The 19365-nt window shown below is 41.2% G+C and overlaps 1 protein-coding gene across 5 annotated transcripts in view; it reads left to right on the plus strand.

The window, feature by feature from the left end:
• Nucleotides 1-19365, plus strand: part of LOC147030144 (limbic system-associated membrane protein-like) — a 355488-nt gene that overhangs the window by 262549 nt on the left and 73574 nt on the right. For 4 of the 5 annotated variants that reach the window (XM_085873878.1, XM_085873875.1, XM_085873876.1 and 1 more), the window contains 4 exons: nt 8469-8737; nt 11166-11291; nt 14034-14165; nt 15452-15575. In XM_085873878.1, coding sequence (XP_085730004.1) covers nt 8469-8737; nt 11166-11291; nt 14034-14165; nt 15452-15575 — 651 coding nt within the window. The remainder of the gene's footprint in view (nt 1-8468; nt 8738-11165; nt 11292-14033; nt 14166-15451; nt 15576-19365) is intronic. The other variant, XM_085873879.1, reaches the window with a different exon arrangement.

The raw sequence follows: 19365 nt of genomic DNA on the forward strand, positions 1-19365 counted from the left end.
TTCCCCTTTCTCCTGCTGTTCCCTTTGTTGTGTTGTGTCCTGATTTGCTTGTTCTGTGTCGTATCTCTTCCATGAGCCTAAACCATGCATCCATTTTTCAACAAAAATTACAATTTTGATGATTTGATTTTCAAGGTGTTGCCACCTAGAATTCTTTCCCTTCTCCTGTCTTTCCTAACAGTTATGATCTGCCCCTTTACAGGTTTTCCACTTCCTCAAAAAGGCTAATATTATTTTCCTTTTTTGTTTCATTTAAGGCCTGGTCTCATTGAGACGATACAACAGTCTGTGACTAGAGCATAAATAAAAAATTCTGGCCTGTCATTCCCATGCCCCCTGGTCCCTCACATGAATGGATGATCCTCAATATGATGTCATATTTCGTCATTCATTTCATTTGCTCATTATTTATTGCACACCGCTCCTTCCCAATTCCATATCCAGGTGATGCATGACGTCATCACCAGGTGCTGAAGGGAGTACTCAGTTTTTATTCCGTTTTATTTCTTCTTTGTTATTTGCAAAATCGAAGATTTTTCGAGTATATTGGTCAGTCGATTTTGTTATTCTGTCTGTCTGTCGATCGCCCGCAGGTCACAATTTAAAACCAATCTTCCCGAAACTTTACCGAGTTGTAGAGGTCGTCTCAACTGATAAGCCGATTGATTGAGGTCATCATCTTGAAGTTAAAGGTCATCTTGAGGTCAAATTTCTAACATCATCAATTTTCATCCGATTTACTTGAAATTTGAACAAGATTTGCATATTGCGTCACTGAATTGGGAAACCAACTATTTTTGAGATCAAAAGGTCAAAAGTCAACTCAAGGTCAAACTTCTAAAATCATCAATTTAAATCTGAAAAATAATCAATTTTTATCCGATTCACCTGAGCTTTAATTAAGATTGTCAACTTGAATCTTAATGAAATAGACAACTTAATGTATCCATGGCAACCTTTGGAGAGGTGGGGGGTGGATTTTGCAAGTGTCATGCTCTGCACGACGTCTTTATGCGGAGTTGAGGCTTGTGGAAGAGCGAGAAAACAGAACGGATTGAAATGCACCAGAAGAAAATGAGCAGCAAAAGGAGAGGGGGAAACATACAACAGCGGGGTTAAGGGACAAAATGGAGAGAACCTTTGAAGATAAGGGAGGTGAGGATGAATGAGGATTAGGGGCGGACACAGAGGGTGGGGGATGGTGGACAAGATAGATACAAAAGCAAACTCTCAAGAAGGAAAACAGGAAAGTTGGAAAGAGGTCAGCTTGGGGAGAGTTAACAGCGTTAGAAAAGATGACTTCTTCAAGAGCATTGTTACCTCCACCACCGAAGGTGAAGGAGGTTATGTTTTCAACTCCTTTCTGCCTGTTTGTCTGTCTGTCTGTTTGTGTACAGGATATCTCAAAAAGTTGTGAACGGATTCGGACGAAACTTAGTGGACACGTTTGGCATGTCGCAAGGACGAATTGATTCGATTTTGGTGAAGATCCGATTCCGGATAAAGATACGAGAATTATGAAATTTTGAAAGTGATTCTTCACCATTTAGAGAAAGGGCCAAAAACGATATAGTACTGAACAGCATGATATTTCAAAAATGTATTCGGCCCGATATGTTCTCATGCATCAGGCATTACGTGGTGGAGGTATGCGCTCTACCGAGTGCCCTTCTCGTTGACATTGCTTTTGACCCTGTTCCATTTATGACTTGTGTTTGGATTTTGACTCTGCCTTGCATCAAACTCATTTGAATTTCTTTTGCATCAGTCATTTTGTCTTGATGAGCATATTTGTAAGACTGGGCAGTGGACTGCACATGAGTGGCAGAGTAGAAATTGGGAAAGGTGGGGAGAGGATTAGCGAGAGTAAGGGTGGTTGTCAGACAAGGCATGAGGTGATTATGAGCAGCACTTTTGACGGAGAGGGAGGGGAATGAGTCAACAGATGTAGGGACAAAGGAATAGGAGGGTGAAGAAATGTCGGTGAGTGTTCAGCTTAGAATTTGGAAGCAGAACCACCAGGTGTGTGATTCTGGATGATGTACCTATTTAAAGATGTGTTTTTAACATGCTGGAAATGATTTTTCAATTGCTTTTGCATCTTAAAGCAGGTCTTCAATGATGGTTATTGATTAAATCCTTCATGGAGACATGTAACTATTGTACACATTTTATTATATGAATCATATTATTGGCTTTTTATGAAATCCCTGTTTCTCAGCTGTATCGAATTCTTCATCATGGTCTCACCACCTGGTCATACTTTTTCCTTCATTTGAACATTCTTGAATGGCATGTGTTCAATAAAATCATATTACAATTCCCCAATCCTCTCAAAATCACCATCCTTCATGCTTCTCTCTCTGTCTCTCTGTCTGTCTCTCTGTCTGTCTCTCTGTCTGTCTCTCTGTCTGTCTCTCTGTCTCTCTGTCTCTCTGTCTGTCTGTCTCTCTCTCTCTCTCTCTCTCTCTCTCTCTCTCTCTCTCTCTCTCTCTCTCTCTCTCTCTCTCTCTCTCTCTCTCTCTCTCTCTCTCTCTCTCTCTCTCTCTCTGTCTCTGTCTCTCTCTTTCTTCATTGTATTTGCCTGCCAATAATGGTTATCGAGGTGCCAATTTGATGGCACTTTTATGGGCGAATAAATCCATTGATTTTCCCCATTCCTGGAAAGCTTTGAATATGGGCAACATACTGACACACTGGGCCTTCTGAAATCGGTAACTTGGGATGAATGAGATCTTTAATTTACACATTCAGTTGCAAAAAGGTTATTTTGTGAGAATGAATTTATGTGAACACCACCCCTCCCCCCTCCAATACACACACACACACACACACACACACACACACACACACACACACACACACACACACACACACACACACACACACACACACACCTGCCTCCACTTCACCGCTACCCACCTCAATGCATTTTGAGAACGATTCTTCGCTGAAAATCACCGCTCAATAATGAATGTCGTATAACCTTTATATCCTCGGCTGGGGTATTTTAGAAATCCCTTGTAAATATGAGAATAGTTCAAGGATGATTTGGAGTTTTTAATTTAAGGAAATCAAAAGACGCAATGGTGTTCTCAATGCATTCCACAGCTAACACATTCACACTTCGCTCATGGACGTAGACTCGCCTTTGGGACGAGTTCGCAGACATTTCAGTATACAGTGCCTTCAGCAAGGAATCGCACCCCTTGACTTTTTTTCACATTTTATTGTGATACAGCTTGAATTTAAAATTCATTAAATTGAGATGTTTTTGTCACTGGTGTACACAAAATACCCCACAATGGCAAAGTCGAATTTTTAAAAAAATATTTTCACTAATTAATTAAAAATGAAAAGCTTAAATGACTTGCATCAATAAGTATTCAACCCCTTTGCTATGACACTCCAAATTGAGCTCAGGTGCATCCAATTTCCTTTGATCATCCTTGAGATGTCTCGACAACTTCTTTGGAGTCCACCTGCGGCCAATTAAATTGATTGGACATGATTTAGAAAGAAACACACCTTTCTAAATAAGGTCCCACAGTTGACAGTGCATCTCAGAGCAGAAACTCCACCATGAAGACCAAGGAACTGTCCGGAGAACTCCGAAATAGAATTGTGAGGAGGAATAGATCAGGGAAAGGGTATAAAACGATTTCTCGAGTGTTGAAAGTTCCCAAGAGAACAGTGAGCTCCATCATCAAGAAATGGAAAGAAAATGGAACTACCCAGACTCTTCCTAGAGCTGGCTGTCTGACCAAACTGATCAACCAGGCAAGAAGGACCTTGGTCAGGGAGGTGACCAAGAAACCAATGACCACTCTGACAAAACTATAGAGTTCCTTGGCTGAGATGGGAGAACCTGCTGAAAGGACAACAATCTCTGCAGCATTTCACATAGTTAGGCTTTATGTGAGAGTGGACAGATGAAAGCCACGCCTGAGAAAAAGGCACATGACAGTACACCTGGAGTTTGCAAAAAGACACGTGAAAGACTGAGAGCATGAGGCAAAATATTCTGTGGTCTGATGAGATGAAAATTGAACTTTTTGGTCTGAATGCAAAGCGCTATGTCTGGTGGAAACTGAGCACAGCTCATCTCCCATCAAACACCCACCCTACCATAAAGCATGGTGGTGGCAGTATCATTCTATGGGGAAGCTTTTCAGTGGCAGGGACTGGGAGACTTGTAATGACAGAGGGAACAATGAATGGAGCCAAATACAGGCAAATCCTTGAGAAGAACCTGCTTCTGAGTGCAGAAGACCTTAGACTGTGGTGAAGATTTACATTGCAACAGGACAATGACCCCAAACATCCAGCCAAAACAACACTATAATGGCTTCAGGACAAGAAGGTGAAAGTCTTTGAGTGGCCCAGCCAAAGCCCAGACTTGAAAACACACACACACACACACACACAAACATTTTAAGGCTATTTTTCCCTGCTAGAGTGGGGGTGAGCCTTGTGGGTCCCATGACAATCTTCTGTCATAGTTCCCTTTTGAGGCAATGTGTTTTTATGGCCATATACCCTTCCTGACACTAACCTTTTAGTCACCTCAAACGACACACAGATACAGTGTACTTATTCCAAACCAAGGCACACACCGGGACATCCCAGCAACCTGGTAATCATTTTGCCGACCTCGGAAGGGTGACAGGCTGAGTCAACCCCACCTGGTATTAATTCAATGGAAATGCAGGATTTGAACTCAGGACCCTCAGATTCCAAGCCCACCACCCTAACCATTAAGCCAACACCAAGCTCAAATCCCAGACTTGAATCCCATTGAGAATCTGTGGAAAGACTTGAAAATGGCTGTTCACTGGCACTCCCCATCCAACTTGACAGAGCTTGAACAAATCTGCAATGACAAATGGGAGAAAATCCCCAAATCCAGATGGGTAAAGCTGATACAGACAGAAGACTTGAAGCTGTAATCACTGCCAAAGGCGCTTCTACAAACTATTACTCGGGGGATTGAATATTTATTGACACAAGACATTTCAGCTTTTCATTTTCTAATTGATTTGTAAAAATTTCTCAAACCATGTTTTCACTTTGTCATTATGGGGTATTTAGTGTCGATTTGGACAAGAAATTAAATTTAATCCATTTTAAGTTCACGCTGTAACACAACGAAATGTGAAAAAGTTAGGGGGTGTGAATACTTTCTGAAGGCACCGGACATGAATTGACATCTTCATCATTGCAAACTTATTGCCACTCAGATATTTTTGAGTGCTCCAAAGAGAACAAAATCCAAAGTTTGTCAATGTGGAAGGTATGTCGAAGGTATGGGGAATGATTTCAAACCTCTTCACCCATCTCCACCAGCGTAGTAGTGGTGGTCTCTTTGTGTTGTGAGGGTGAACATTATCGTGCAGTAAAGCAACACCCTGAGACAGCATATCTGACCATGGTCTGTACATTACTTGTCCCACTTCATTTCACAACAATTCACTGCAATACATACTGTGATCTGATGGTTTTCCTATGTTAAATATATTACGAATTAATTAAACTGTAAAGGTCACAAACTACTATTTCTTTAAGCCTTCTGGTTGTAACTTAAACTTTGAATTTTTTGGGGGCGTCGGACCAAGAATGTCTTCACTTCACGTTGGCTCTGTTTCACTCTGGCATGGCCTCATTAGATGTTACAATCTTCTTCAATAAATCATGTCCCTCCCTCTGGTGGCATTCGAAGAGCTATGTTGCAATGGTCACAACAGTTTGCTTTTGATCAAACGTGAGGTCCCTTGGTGCCTCTCCCGCCACATCCAACACTCCCACCACTATCCATTAAACTTCTTGTATTTTAAGTGAGAATGAATGATTGTTTACACATTCCCAACTCTGATATCCAATTCTTCTGCAATCTCATGTGTAGTAATCCAGTGATTCTCCAAAATTAGCCATTCATCACATCGAAAGTTTTCTCTGATGACAGCAGTTTGTTACATGTGGGGAAATGCTCAAGATCACTCACCAATTCAAGGCCATTGATGAATTTCCTGGCCGATATATTTCAGAAAAATCTGCCAATTTCAGCTGCCAATTCATATTCTATCTCACAAGGAACCTCATGATAATCCTCACTTCCACACACACACACACACACACACACACACACACACACACACACACACACACACACGTAACTATGTCGGTGGCCATTTTGTTTTTGCCAGCATGCTTTGAGCAGCCCGAATGTCCAGCTTTCTAATGGATTTGCTCGGATTAGCTGATCCGAGTGTTATTGCACAGAATCCCAGCATTGAACTCATATTTTTACATGTTCTACAATAGAGGTCTTCTACAACATTAACCTCGACCCACCGCCGTCGTATTTACCACTCACCAATTATACATCACAATTACCCCTCAATTCCCATGATGTGTGAATTTATAATTTATTTGTTGTCATTTGACTGATCAGTTGATCTTTCTTTGCTTGTTCTGATCTCTGCTTTTGTCCCCCTTTATGTCTCTCACTTCACCTTTGCCTCTAATTATATGCCCTTTATCGTACCTTGTTTTATCCTTCTGGTTCTCTGTCATCCCATGTTATAGGTTTGCCTCCTTTCAGAGCGCATGCAATTCTAACAGTACTTTTGTCTTGCAGTCACAGCAGTGACAGCTGGGCCTCTCGATCTCCCGAATCACTCGTTCTGTTCAGCAATGAGCAGAGACGAGCGGATGGGGGGAGGTGTTATTGAGGATTGGGGGGTTATGAAATTGTGTCACAGAGCTTCGTGTCCCATTTGTCATCCCCACCACCCTGCATATTTCTCCATCTTTTTTTTTTCTCTCCATAATTTTTTTTTCTCATTTCTCTCATTCAATTACTCTTCCATTCCGTCTCTCATATGCGGCTAATTATAAACACATTTACTGTCTTTACATTTCCACATTTCACATTATATTTCTACTCCATCGTAGCCTCGTAAGGACATGCAAGGAAACAGTTAATGAATCATGGTTTTTGTTTCTTACCCTGTTCACATCTGTCATGAACACATATCTGCATGTTTTGTGAGTTACATATTAAGAATCCACAAGGAAGTAATCACAACATAGGCCTACGTTTGTTTGTCTTGATTTGGACTGTCGAAAGAGTTTCTACCTGTGAGTGTAACAAAAAAACAAAACATTAATTGCAAGAGATTACATTTTCAACCCCCATGCAGCATTAAGTATATGCAAGGAGGTTGCTTTGCCGTCGGACTTGAACAATGTCTGGATCATTAGGCGTCTGAACCAATTCCAATTTGATGAGCTTGACAAAACGAAGGCTTTAATTTTGTGGTTTATTGCTTTGTGTGACCAGATATAACCATGAATGTACTCTGTCAGTGGGTGAGAAACATCCATTAGTTTGGTGGTGAAAGCATCAGAAATTTATTGATTCCAGGGGCGGCTGCAGAATTATTTTCCCTATCTTTCGAACCAGCAGATCATATACCATGCTGAGGCTGACAGGACAGCTCAGAAGGAGGCTCACTGCTCAGAGGTGGCTCGTACTCACCGTTGGGCGATATAGTCCGGCTTCCATTCTCGACCCGACAATACAAACTATCTTCCAAGGACTGACTATAAAAGCTCGGTGCCCCATCTGATAGCGTTACTCGATAGATAATAAATATCCCACAGTGCCTTTTTGAAAAGAGTAGACAATTGTCGCTGGCACAATGGCTAAATTCTGAATCCATCCACGCCTTAGTGTGTCGGAGAACTGCGTCATCGTCACAGTCACATCTCGGTAATGATGCGACGGCTTAGGCCAAATTCGCAATTGAAACCCTGGTCCAATATGACAGCAGTACTTGGACAAATTAACTGTGACAATTAGAGCAGACAATTAGTCGTTCAGATAGAATGCAGACAAAATGTCCCAATGTCTTTTTGTTTTGTGGTGTTTAAATCTTTATGTGAGTGCAGCCCAGACAGGCAGGTGGGATGGAAGAGCCTTTTGGTACCATCATTATTTTATGCAGAGTTATTGGAGATATACCATTAACACCTCTTACAAATGCATGATTCAGATCTATTAGAGATGTAATGCAGTTATCCTGAGTCTCTGACATAGTCAGCTTATTTAGAATATCAATGCAAATCTAGGTTAGGGGTTCCATCAGTTATATTTGATATATCAATGTTATCTGCTGTGGTTTATTTTGGTTATACAGACAATAAGGCTCATGATGTAGCTTTTACATCGATTACATTCAGGACAAGAACACATGATGTAATGAATGTAAAGAATGGAATTAAAACCTTTGCTTTTGAGCTTTCGTTGCACAGTAAGACTATTTGACCATGCATGGTTGTTGAGGATATGAGATTGATGAAGATTATTTTTGCAATGAATATTCTCAGCATTTTTTTAGGCTGTTGGTGTTATCATGGCTGCTGAAGACATCACATATAAATTAATCAGACTAACAGATGAACAGTCAGGTGCCTGCCACCATACATCTCTCCCTGCCCAGGTGCCCCCTCGATGAACAGGTGACACGAGTGGCCTGGCTGAACCGCTCAGCAATCATGTTCGCTGGCTCTGAACGCTGGACACAGGATCAACGTGTGGTGCTGGTGGCGCGCAACAGTGCAGAGTACACCGTGCACATCGAGAGGGTGACCCCCTCCGACGAGGGCCCTTACACGTGCTCCCTGCAGACGTTGATAGCCCCTAGGACATCTCAGGTGCATGTGGTAGTGCAAGGTATGGAAGCCACCTGGCCAGCTGGCCTCACCGTGGCCTAACTAAGGGCCGCCCGTCCGCATGACTGTGGAGGGAGCATTACGCAGGAAAAATACGGGTCGGGTTAGAACATTATAAGCAGTTTGAAAGAGATGCTTACACTTGGATCGAGACTTGATAAGGTCAGAGAAGAGCAGGAAAAAAAAAGGTTGGGGATGTTTTAGAGAACCGTGGCACTTGTGTGGTGATCAAAGATAAGTATTTAGCATGCTGTAGTTAAGTGAGATAAGAGCTCATGTGTCATGATGCAGACAGTAGATACAAGGTTCACTTTTGTATCGTGGAGATACATCGTGTATGACAGTGAAACATAATTTGAAGCTTCTGCTGGAAGCTTCAGGGGTTATGAAGAAATGGCACTGGACTTGTGATGAAGCAACAACAAAGGAGATAAAGCAAAGATCGATGTAATATAAGATGCTTCACAAAGGCAAATGTGTTAGGAAGGAATGAAATTTGCAGGGGGGAGATAAAGATACAGACTCGGATTGAGTGAAGTACGTCGTAGTACAAGTTAATGTTGAAGGACTTCGTACGGTCACGTCATCATTTTCCTCAATGCATTATCGACAATGTAGAGCGAGCAAGATAGCCGAGATGTATGCGCATTTACCTCTGAGCTATCTATCCTGGGTTTGAATTTCTGCCCGGTCATCAACTCTCACCCTGGTGTTTCGCACGCTGGGCGATTCATCAATGTGTGCACCATCCGTCCGATGGACTTTAAGCTTGGTATCCTTGCTGCTGGCATTAGTTGATGAACATGAAAGGTGCCATGGCGTCCTTTGGGAAGTGTAGGCGAGTTATCACCGGCACCCTGGTCAAATTGCAAATGACCAAAAAGCAATTGCTGCCATTCAGTATAAACCATAACCCTTGCCCAGGAGCTTATTTGACAGCACTGACGCCATGTAAAGAATATGGTACATCGATGATGATGATCTAAAAAAAACCAAAAAACCCCAAAACAAGGTCTAGTAATATTCAATCCGATGCTTGTTCGAATTATCCATCGATGAGTGTGAAAGTTTGTAAAAACCACTTTGTGTGGTCACAGCAGTCACTCTACTTATTGAAGTGGAATGCTTTTTTTTGATATATTTTCAGATGCTGTCAAAAAAAGTTAATTTCTCCCTGTCTTTTGAAGACTTTTAAAAAGCAAGTTTGTTTCGAATCACTTTGAGTGACAGTCTGAGCAGGCCAATTGGACTGATTGTGAGGTTCGCGTTAACTGGATTTGAATGATAACATTGTTAGTTCGGCTTGTTACTCATTAAGGCAACATTGAGTTTGGAGTTCGCTCGTGGAAACCAAATGAATATTTGGTTCAAATTCACATGCGTGCTGCTAGGTGGATTAAACCGCACGAGCTTGTGATCGATCCCTGCACCATTGGGCCAAATTTCAATTGCTCCATTATAGTAGTGCGGTCTTACCTTTATTTGATAGCTAGTTCTTATATAACATGGGGAGGGTGATGCCCCTTCACAGTCATGTGGCCTGTTAACCCTCATGCCTTGTCCACTAGCACCGCGCACCCGAGATTGCTCCGTACTTTACCCACATTCAAATACACATATTTGTTTTGTGGTTGCGCACTTTATTTCGTGTCAATTACACATTATCTACCTATTGGTACGATCCGTGCACATTTCACCCGAATTGCAGCAACGTTGCCCCCATAACATCAGTAAGCACGTAGAAACTACACCACTCAAACACTCATTCTGATTGCAGGTGTTTCGTTCTATAGCCACTTGATCATGGTTCTCAACTGCCTTTACACTCGTTTATTTGCTCTTCATAACACCCAATATGATACTTCGTTACTGCATCACATACACATTGCATTCCCCACTTTCACTTGCATGAGCTATCACCATAATTTTATTTTTTTCATGAATAATACTGTCATTGCGCTGCCTCGTACATGTCATGTCACACCCATTCATCCTTACACACTTTCACACGTTAAATTAATTACACTTGCACTCACGTATAATCACACACGTGCAATCTTTCGTCACTAAGTCTGTCTGTAAATCCGCATGAACGTGCAAGACACAGCCGTACACACTCTTAAACATGTACACACACCACTCACTTAATGACCCTGTCAACCAGGTAAGTCTGATCAATCTCCCTTCCACCTGTCTGTTTTTTCTCGTTCCTACACTTCCTTCTCGTACTCATTTTATCTCATCCAAATAGTACACCAACACACCTATCATAATGCACACGCCGCACTCACAGCTCGGCTCGGCTGCTTTCTTTCCAATTCTCCTCTTTACTTCTCATTACATTTCTCATTATCTCTCTTTCCCTGAAATCGACATCCACTTCTCTCAGCCTTCCTCTTAGCAGCCATTGACCTTTTCTGTCCCCACAGTTCCCCCAAAGATCTACAATGTTTCGGATGATGTATCGGTGAACGAGGGCAGCAATGTGAGCCTAGTTTGCCTGGCTAGCGGGCGTCCTGAACCCATCATATCGTGGCGCTACCTGGCATCTACAGGTGGGGAATCGTCGCAACTACTCCATCCTTACTTTGAGCACTTTTTACTGAAACCCAAGATATCTAGGGGAACTAGAGACAGCTGTTCAATCTCAACACACTGGCCTCCTCCTGATGTTCATTACTTTGGTAGCTAATGTGTAGCCGCATTATCTGCAGATGTATTCTTATTAGTCGCAGTTAGCGTAACCACGGTAACTATCTCCATGGTCATGAATTTGAGTACGGTGAGTGGTGAGTGCTTTTTCTTCAAGGAATGTTCCACAACTCTCATGAAAGATTGAAATCAGCAGGTGATTGTGTTTGGGGGAAGCATTGAGATATCCAGACAGGATAATGCTGTGAAGAAGCTGGAAAAAACGTGTTATGGTCTATAACAGAAGCATTGTTGTGGATCATAAAATAGACGCTTGCAGTGTTAACTCTGCAGGGCGGCTGAATAATGACTGACCACTGTGATGGTTCAACCGTCACGATTTGTGTAGGCGGCACAACAGGGCATCCACAATTTCTTATAAATCCAGTGTCCTGGGTTTTCAACCTGAGCTATTCCGTGTATAAAATATTTGGAATATGATATAATTTTTTAATACAATGGTGAAATCTTGGTTGGTGCATGTCACAGGGCAGTAGGAATCATTCCCTTGGTCTATCTCAGCCGACAGACAGTCGTTTGTGGTTGAGCATTCGCCATCACCCTAATAATATCAAATATATCTCACCTGATCAAACGGAACACCAACTACTGCAATGGAGTCATCAGAAGGAACCCAAATATGTAAAGAGTAAAGATGAAGTTCATCAGGAGGAACCTGGATCGGATTCGGATTTCGGCCGCTACTCCACTACCCTCAAACCCACCTATCCTCAAAACCCTCAAACACATATATATATATATATATATATATATATATATATATATATATATATATATATATATATACATATATGAAGACTACTGCCTCTGCACAGACCTCTTTGGGAACTAATTGATTAAAAGGAAGAAAGCGTTCCCATCATTTTGGAACATGCTTTCGGCGGTTTGCAGACTTCTTTGAGAAACATTTTTCCAAATCCTAATGGCATTGCGTGCATTCCATCAGCAAAAAATGGCAATACATACATACCTGTCATGGTGGCAGTCATTCTGTCAAGGCTTTATGGCTTCATGAGGGAGCAGCTCCTATCTCTCGATCTCACTCTCATCATTAACAACCACAAGTGGTTCATCTGCATGGTTTCATATCTGCGATGATATAAAAAAAATTGCTAATGTGAGGAATTTATTGAACCTAAACACCACAGTTAGGGGTTGTTACTTTTTGCAGGAGCGAATCTAATGGAAGAGCAAGGTAGAGCTGATAGTGGGACAAACATCAAGGAAATGAACAAACTGGAAAAGAGGAGAAGGAGGGTGGAAAGGGGGGGGGAGGTAGTATGGATACAAGGACCAGCAGAAGTATGGGAGGAAATACTGTAACTATCAAGTAAAATTGTTGGGTTAGGAATAGAAAGGTTAATGGGAGTGATAAAGATCATGCGTTAGAATTTGGTATGACAAGAGATTGTAGTGCACTGTTAGCTTGAAGCACTGAAGGGAAGAGTGAGGGAACAGCTTCTGGAAAGTGATTGCACAGATGGGAGAAGCATGGAATAAAAGATCACGGGAGGCCAGATTTTCAATGTTGTCAGCCCAGTAAAGGTCATAACTGATATTGAGGCCTAAAAGATCAAGAGAATGGACCTCTTCCAGTGGATGACCAACGAAATAGATAGCTAGGTTCATTTGACGATCCTTCCGAAACGATTGGGTGATATTATGACATTTTCCTGGATTGAGGGAGAGGGAGAGGGAGAGAGAGAGAGAGAGTTGTGACATTTTCTTTAATGTATGCCACATACTCAGCCATCGAAAAAGGTGTTTCCAATAATGAGGACACATAAACCAAGGGATGGCCAAAAGCAATGTTGGATATATGTAATTTGTGAAGACCTGAAACTTCATTAGTTTGAAGTTAACTGGAATTAACCCTACCAGTCTCATTTGGAGAAGTTATCACTCTTTCTCTGAAGCTCAAGGGCACGGCACATGATAACATTAAGGCACAGAGATGCTACTGCAGATAAGATAGTAGGATATAATTTAATGGATCAACTTTCAATAACACCACAACTGACAACGATGCAGTGAATTCTGATTTTAAAAGTCCTCATGCCACAGAGTTCTCGCCTGGTAAGTTCTCGGGTACCTGTAGTAGAGCGGAGTACTTTTCATGGTGCAGATGCAGTGTACAAGAAAATAACTTATTCGCAGCCGTGGCCTCCTATTTGTGTCATCTCTGCCACATGTTTTCACAGACACCTTTTTTACTTCTTTTCTTTTTGTATCTAGTTGAGGCTCGTGCAAGAGCGAGTACAGTGAGCGGATCAGGAAATAACATTCCTACATCTTTATTATCCACGATACACACCAAGGAATGTACTACATCGTTGTGTTGCTGAAATCCTTTTAATTTATTTCAGTGAATCTGACTTGGAAGATTTGTGTTTAAAAGAATGTTTTGCTATCTACTGAAATGCAGTGGTCTAATTTGTATACATGAGATAAAGTAGCATTTGGGTCGAGTTGGAATAAGCAACGTACGAGTGAGGATTGAGAGCTGGTGTGACTAATCGGCGTGTGTTAGCAGTGCATGAATGAACGTTCTGAGATTTAGTACAATGGTTATTGTGTGTGTCCAGCAAGGGATTTTGACGAGGGGGAGATCCTGGATATTGTGAGTGTGACAAGAGAGCAGGCCGGAAAATACGAGTGCAGTGCTGCAAATGAGGTTGCTGCACCAGACGTGCGATCAGTCAGGCTGGTGGTCCGATGTACGCACCCACACGCTTGTGCACCCACATACTCCATGCATTTTACGAGCATTATTTCCTTTCAACTTCAATGCCCAATTGCGTCATTCAGCCATGATGGCGATGGGGTTAATATATATCAGCCATGATGGGGATGGGGCGATGGGGTTAATCACACTCTCACATATCTGTTGTGCCTACGCTGCACCTGGGATTTATATCCAAATCCATTTTCCTCACCAGCTACTTGGAAATGCCAGAGTTCCACAAACTAGCACTGAACAAATATCTGCAAAATTATCGCATCAAATATCATGCGAATAGCCACAAATACCATCCAGATCATTTTTGAACACTTTGTAGCTGAACTAGGACCACTGGTCAAAAATCCGAAGTCCTCAGAAGCAAATATTCCCTGATGCTTTGCATCATCTCTTTGTCATAGGTGCTAAAGCAGTGGGGCTGCTCAATCATCTCGGTTTGTTGAGCTTTACAGGGTTGTCAAAGTAATTGTGAATAGTGTAATCCCAATCATGAGTATGTAAAAAAAGAAAGCCGTGAGAACGAGAAGTTTTGGAAATGATTTTGAAAGCATTGAACTTCTGCTGGAAGTTTGTTTGCATTTTATGTTCATTATATTGGTCCCAAAACGTCATCAGCATTGATAGTTTCAAACAATTTACCCACATGACAGTTTCAGGTCTGGTAGCTTCAACTCAAAAGTACCACTCCTCATTTGATTATCGTACTTTTTGGGGAGAATGACAGCATCCGGTACACCTCAACAAAACAAAGCTCCTAAATGTTTCTCTTTATCATCGCACTTTCTGGCTTTTATGCTTGCGATTATTTCTCTCTCTCTCTCTCTCTCTCTCTCTCTCTCTCTCTCTCTCTCTCTCTCTCTCTCTCTCTCTCTCTCTCTCTCTCTCTCTCTCTCTCTCTCTCTCTCTCTCTCTCTCTCTCTCTCTCTCTCTCTCTCTCTCTCTCTCTCTCTCTCTCTCTCTCTCTCTCTCTCTCTCTCTCTCTCTCTCTCTCTCTCTCTCTCTCTCTCTCTCTCTCTCTCTCTCTCTCTCTCTCTCTCTCTCTCTCTCTCTCTCTCTCTCTCTCTCTCTCTCTCTCTCTCTCTCTCTCTCTCTCTCTCTCTCTCTCACACACACACACACACACACACACACACACACACACACACACACACACACACACACACACACACACACACACACACACATCTGCATCAAGTTGAGATTGAGTAATAGCCTCCTTATGCTTGCAATCACAACTTGTTGTTCTTATCCTTATTCTCATAGACCGTCCGACCATCGTGGATGTTCAGAGTGTGGACGGGGGAGGTACAGGCAAACCCCTCAGTTTGCGCTGTGAGGCTGCCGCTGTCCCAGCAGCCATCTTCACTTGGTACAAGGACCAGCAGAAGTATGTCTTGCACATATTGCACTGTAGCATTGTAATGTAGCTTGGTTACCTATCAGCAGATTTACTGAATTGTGTGCATATTCAATCATGCAAGTGTAAAGGTAAGGGTCGGTGGATATAATCAAAAACATTTCAACAAATAAACCCGCTTTCTCATCTGACCTCGGTTGCTCGGAATTGCTGGAATCTTCTCAACCATACAAGAAATCTTTGCACTCTTTTTATGGATACTTTTATTGCATTTCCATGAACAATTAAGTTGCAATCCATGAATTATGCAGTCATGATTCATCTTGCTGAGCTTCCTGTTCACATCAGTGCTTGAGACTTCCTTCCTTGCTGCCCTGCTCTTCTGTGGGGCTTCTCGTCTATTTCTCCTTCAACTGTCTCAAATGAGATGAGATGTTACTGTCTGGGAACAAATGAAATTTCTTGCTGAATTTAAACCTCATGGAGCAAATCGAATTTTCAAGATTTTGCCACAGGTTTGTGACTTTATATTTTGGTGTGAGCCCCAGAATTCTTGCTGAGAATATTTAATTGTGGTTCCTATTCCCTCGGCTTTGCTTTATTTTTCTTGTCTCCTAATAGTGCATTCCCAGCAGTCATGAACAAATAGCAGCAATTGATTTTCACGCTTTTCCACTCTGACATTTTTTTCAGCAAAAAATAGATGTCTCTCACTTGAGGCAACTGCGAGATTGGTTTTTTTTTGTGGTACAGTTGGATTATTTCCATGAACCAGGTGCTATTTCAAATTCAACTGTATATACGTTTAAATTATTGTTCAAAGGTTAAGGTATAGTTGTTTTATTTTGTTTTAAATTGCAAATGCCAATCACCAATCATAGCATTTGTCGTACTAGTACGTGCCCGTAAATAAATAAATAAATAAACAAATATTCAAACCACGAGCAACAAACAACAACCACACAGGCGGTTTCTTCGCTCTCGCGTGCCCGCACTTGTGTGGCCTGGAAGTTCGCATATTATTCGCAGTTATGATTATTCGCAATTTAGTTTTAATACCCAATTATTCAATTAGCGCCAACGTATTTTACCTTTTCGCAATGTCGTGGCAAGGAAAAAACAAAAAGAGAAGAGAGAGAAAAAAAATTACTTCCTGGTTCGGAGGATACCAGCACTCTGATGTTACCGAAATTTATGCACCGTCTAATATGAAAACGATCATAACTTGGGGCATTGTGTTTATTTATAAATGCGCATAAGAAATCGAGAAATTATTAGAATACACGAAGTCATCACTCTCCGGAAGCCCTACGTTGTAACCCGTAATGGGGAACGTGGCTGAGCTTCCCTTCCCCATCGGCCACGCCCACGCAACAACGTGTCTTGTCATTGATTTGGTAAATAAATGGCCATAACTTAGGAAGCACTTGTCCGATTAATATCAAACCTTGAAAAGGCACATCCTCAGGTCCCCAGCAATATATCTGGCAAGTTTCAATTAGATCGGACCAGCGGTTGTCGAGAAACAGCGGTCACAGACACACACACACTCACACACACACACTCACACACACACACACACACACACACACACACACACACACACACACACACACACACACACACACACACACACACACACACACACACACATTGCTGGAATTATAGATAGATGAGAAAATACTGGAAAATATTTTATGAATTTACAAGTATTGCTAGCAAATTAATGTGAGAGAAAATTCAAAAATACAATGCTGCGATTATTCTGATAGTTGTCATGAATATTCCTGGTCATGGGGTGTTGCCAACTGGCAACAAAAGTGATCGTAGCTCACTTTTTATTAACTGCTGGTTTTATTCATTTGCTCATTCATTTTGTAAACATGGCATCTAATTAGGCAAATTTGAAAAAAAAATTCTTCACTCACTGTTAATATTCTCATTGTTCATTCATGCCACCATGGAAACAGCATCGATATGGATTTTTAGTTTGTTTTATGAGCAAGTAATTTGACAATACATGATTGTGACTATATATATATACATATATATACATGTATATATATATATATATACATATATATATATATATATATATACATACATATATATATATATATATGTATATGTATATTTTATTTTATTTTTTTCTTTGTTTGTTTGTTTTCAGCCAGTGGGGCAGGGGGGCAGGAGGGATCTCTCATTCCCAGTAAAGTAAAATAAATCACTGGAAATTAAAATGAGCATTGAGCAAAATGTACTACCTACGGTCAAAAGGGGAAGCTCATTAAACTGCCTGGTCTCCCACCCCAAAATGCACCCCTGAGACTATATCACCTCGACATTGTCAATAACTTCTGAAATTAATTTGCTGAATAGTTGCAGTGTCCATTTTGTTACATTCACCATTTTGAGATTGTGCTATTGTGATTTATAGAAACTCTTTTTCTCAGTTTGCCTTATAGTTGAGTTTGTTGGTGAAAAAAGTTATTTATTTATGACAAGAAAAAAATAAATGCGATACGACCAAAATATAGAGTGCCTTGACCATCATACAATGCACGTATTTACTGAAAATGAAGTTAGCCTGGTGTTGGCTTAGTGATTAGGGTGGCGGCTTGGGATCCTTGGGTCCTGAGTTCAAGCCCCGTTGGCCGCTGAATTAAAATACACCAGGAGGTTGACTCAGCCTGTCATCCTTCGGAGGTCGGCAAAATGAGCACCAGTGTAGTGGTAACTGCATCAGCGGCATGGCCACATCCCAACCAATGATGCACCAGCAGCCACAGGCTGCACTCGATAGAGAGACTGAAAATGAAAGACTGTTTGCAGCGCCCTCTGTTGACTTTTGCGTCATCACTTGCCTTTCCACTTCCTCAAGGAGCCAACACGAGATGCTGAACAAAACTCCAATGCAAGTTCGTTATTGATTCACTCATTAAAATCCTCATAGGTTCACGCATAAATGGCATAACAATTAAAAGATTAAAAAAGCATTACACTGCATGTGGGAGAATGTCGAACGACTAACTTAGATTTATTGTGTCAATTATAGGCCATTTTAATTAGTTAATAAGCTACAATTCAAGTCCATCTTAGGAATGACACCCATGAGGTCAGTTCCCAAATGATTATGGATGGATCGATAGATTTTTGTTTTCTGATCAATGGGGGAAAGCAGTGATATTACGAACACTTTAAGAAGATCTATTATCAGCATTGAATAAACATTCGGGAGATATCTTTAAATGATAATGACAATTATTGTATCTGACATTCACAAAACAAGCATTGTGTGTTATTATCCTCGCCGAAGGATTCGGAGAGGGTATTGCATTTGGATCCGTTTGTTTGTCTGTCTGTCTGTGTTTGTCTGTTTGTTTGTCTGCACAGAACTTTCGTGTTTTTCTCCGTAACCGCTTGTCGGATTGAGACGAAATTTTTACAATTGCTGCGACTACTCATGTAGAATGTTTTAATGATAAATATGATGTCATAGGTCACGTGGTGTGGCAGCTATATTGAAAAAATGGAAAAACTTTGTACCTCTGTATCTCTAAAACCACACAAAGGAAAAATTGAAACTTGGCACATGGCAAGTACTCCTCATGGGGAATGAGTGTGATTTTTTTTTTTATAAGTGCCTTCGTGATGACGTCATAATTGCATATGTATAACGCTGCATCCGATCAGTATGAAAATTTTTGAGGGTCAGTTGGGGATAAAATGGTCCACAAAAAAATTAATTTCATGATGTCATCAGTTGCGTGATTCGGCAGCCACATTTTTTTAAACATTCAAAAATCTTCTCTGAAGTGGC

Source organism: Eptatretus burgeri, chromosome 3 (assembly GCF_056783735.1).
Source record: "Eptatretus burgeri isolate ZD-2024b chromosome 3, Ebu_testis_v1, whole genome shotgun sequence".
Classification (NCBI taxonomy): Eukaryota; Metazoa; Chordata; class Myxini; order Myxiniformes; family Myxinidae; genus Eptatretus; species Eptatretus burgeri.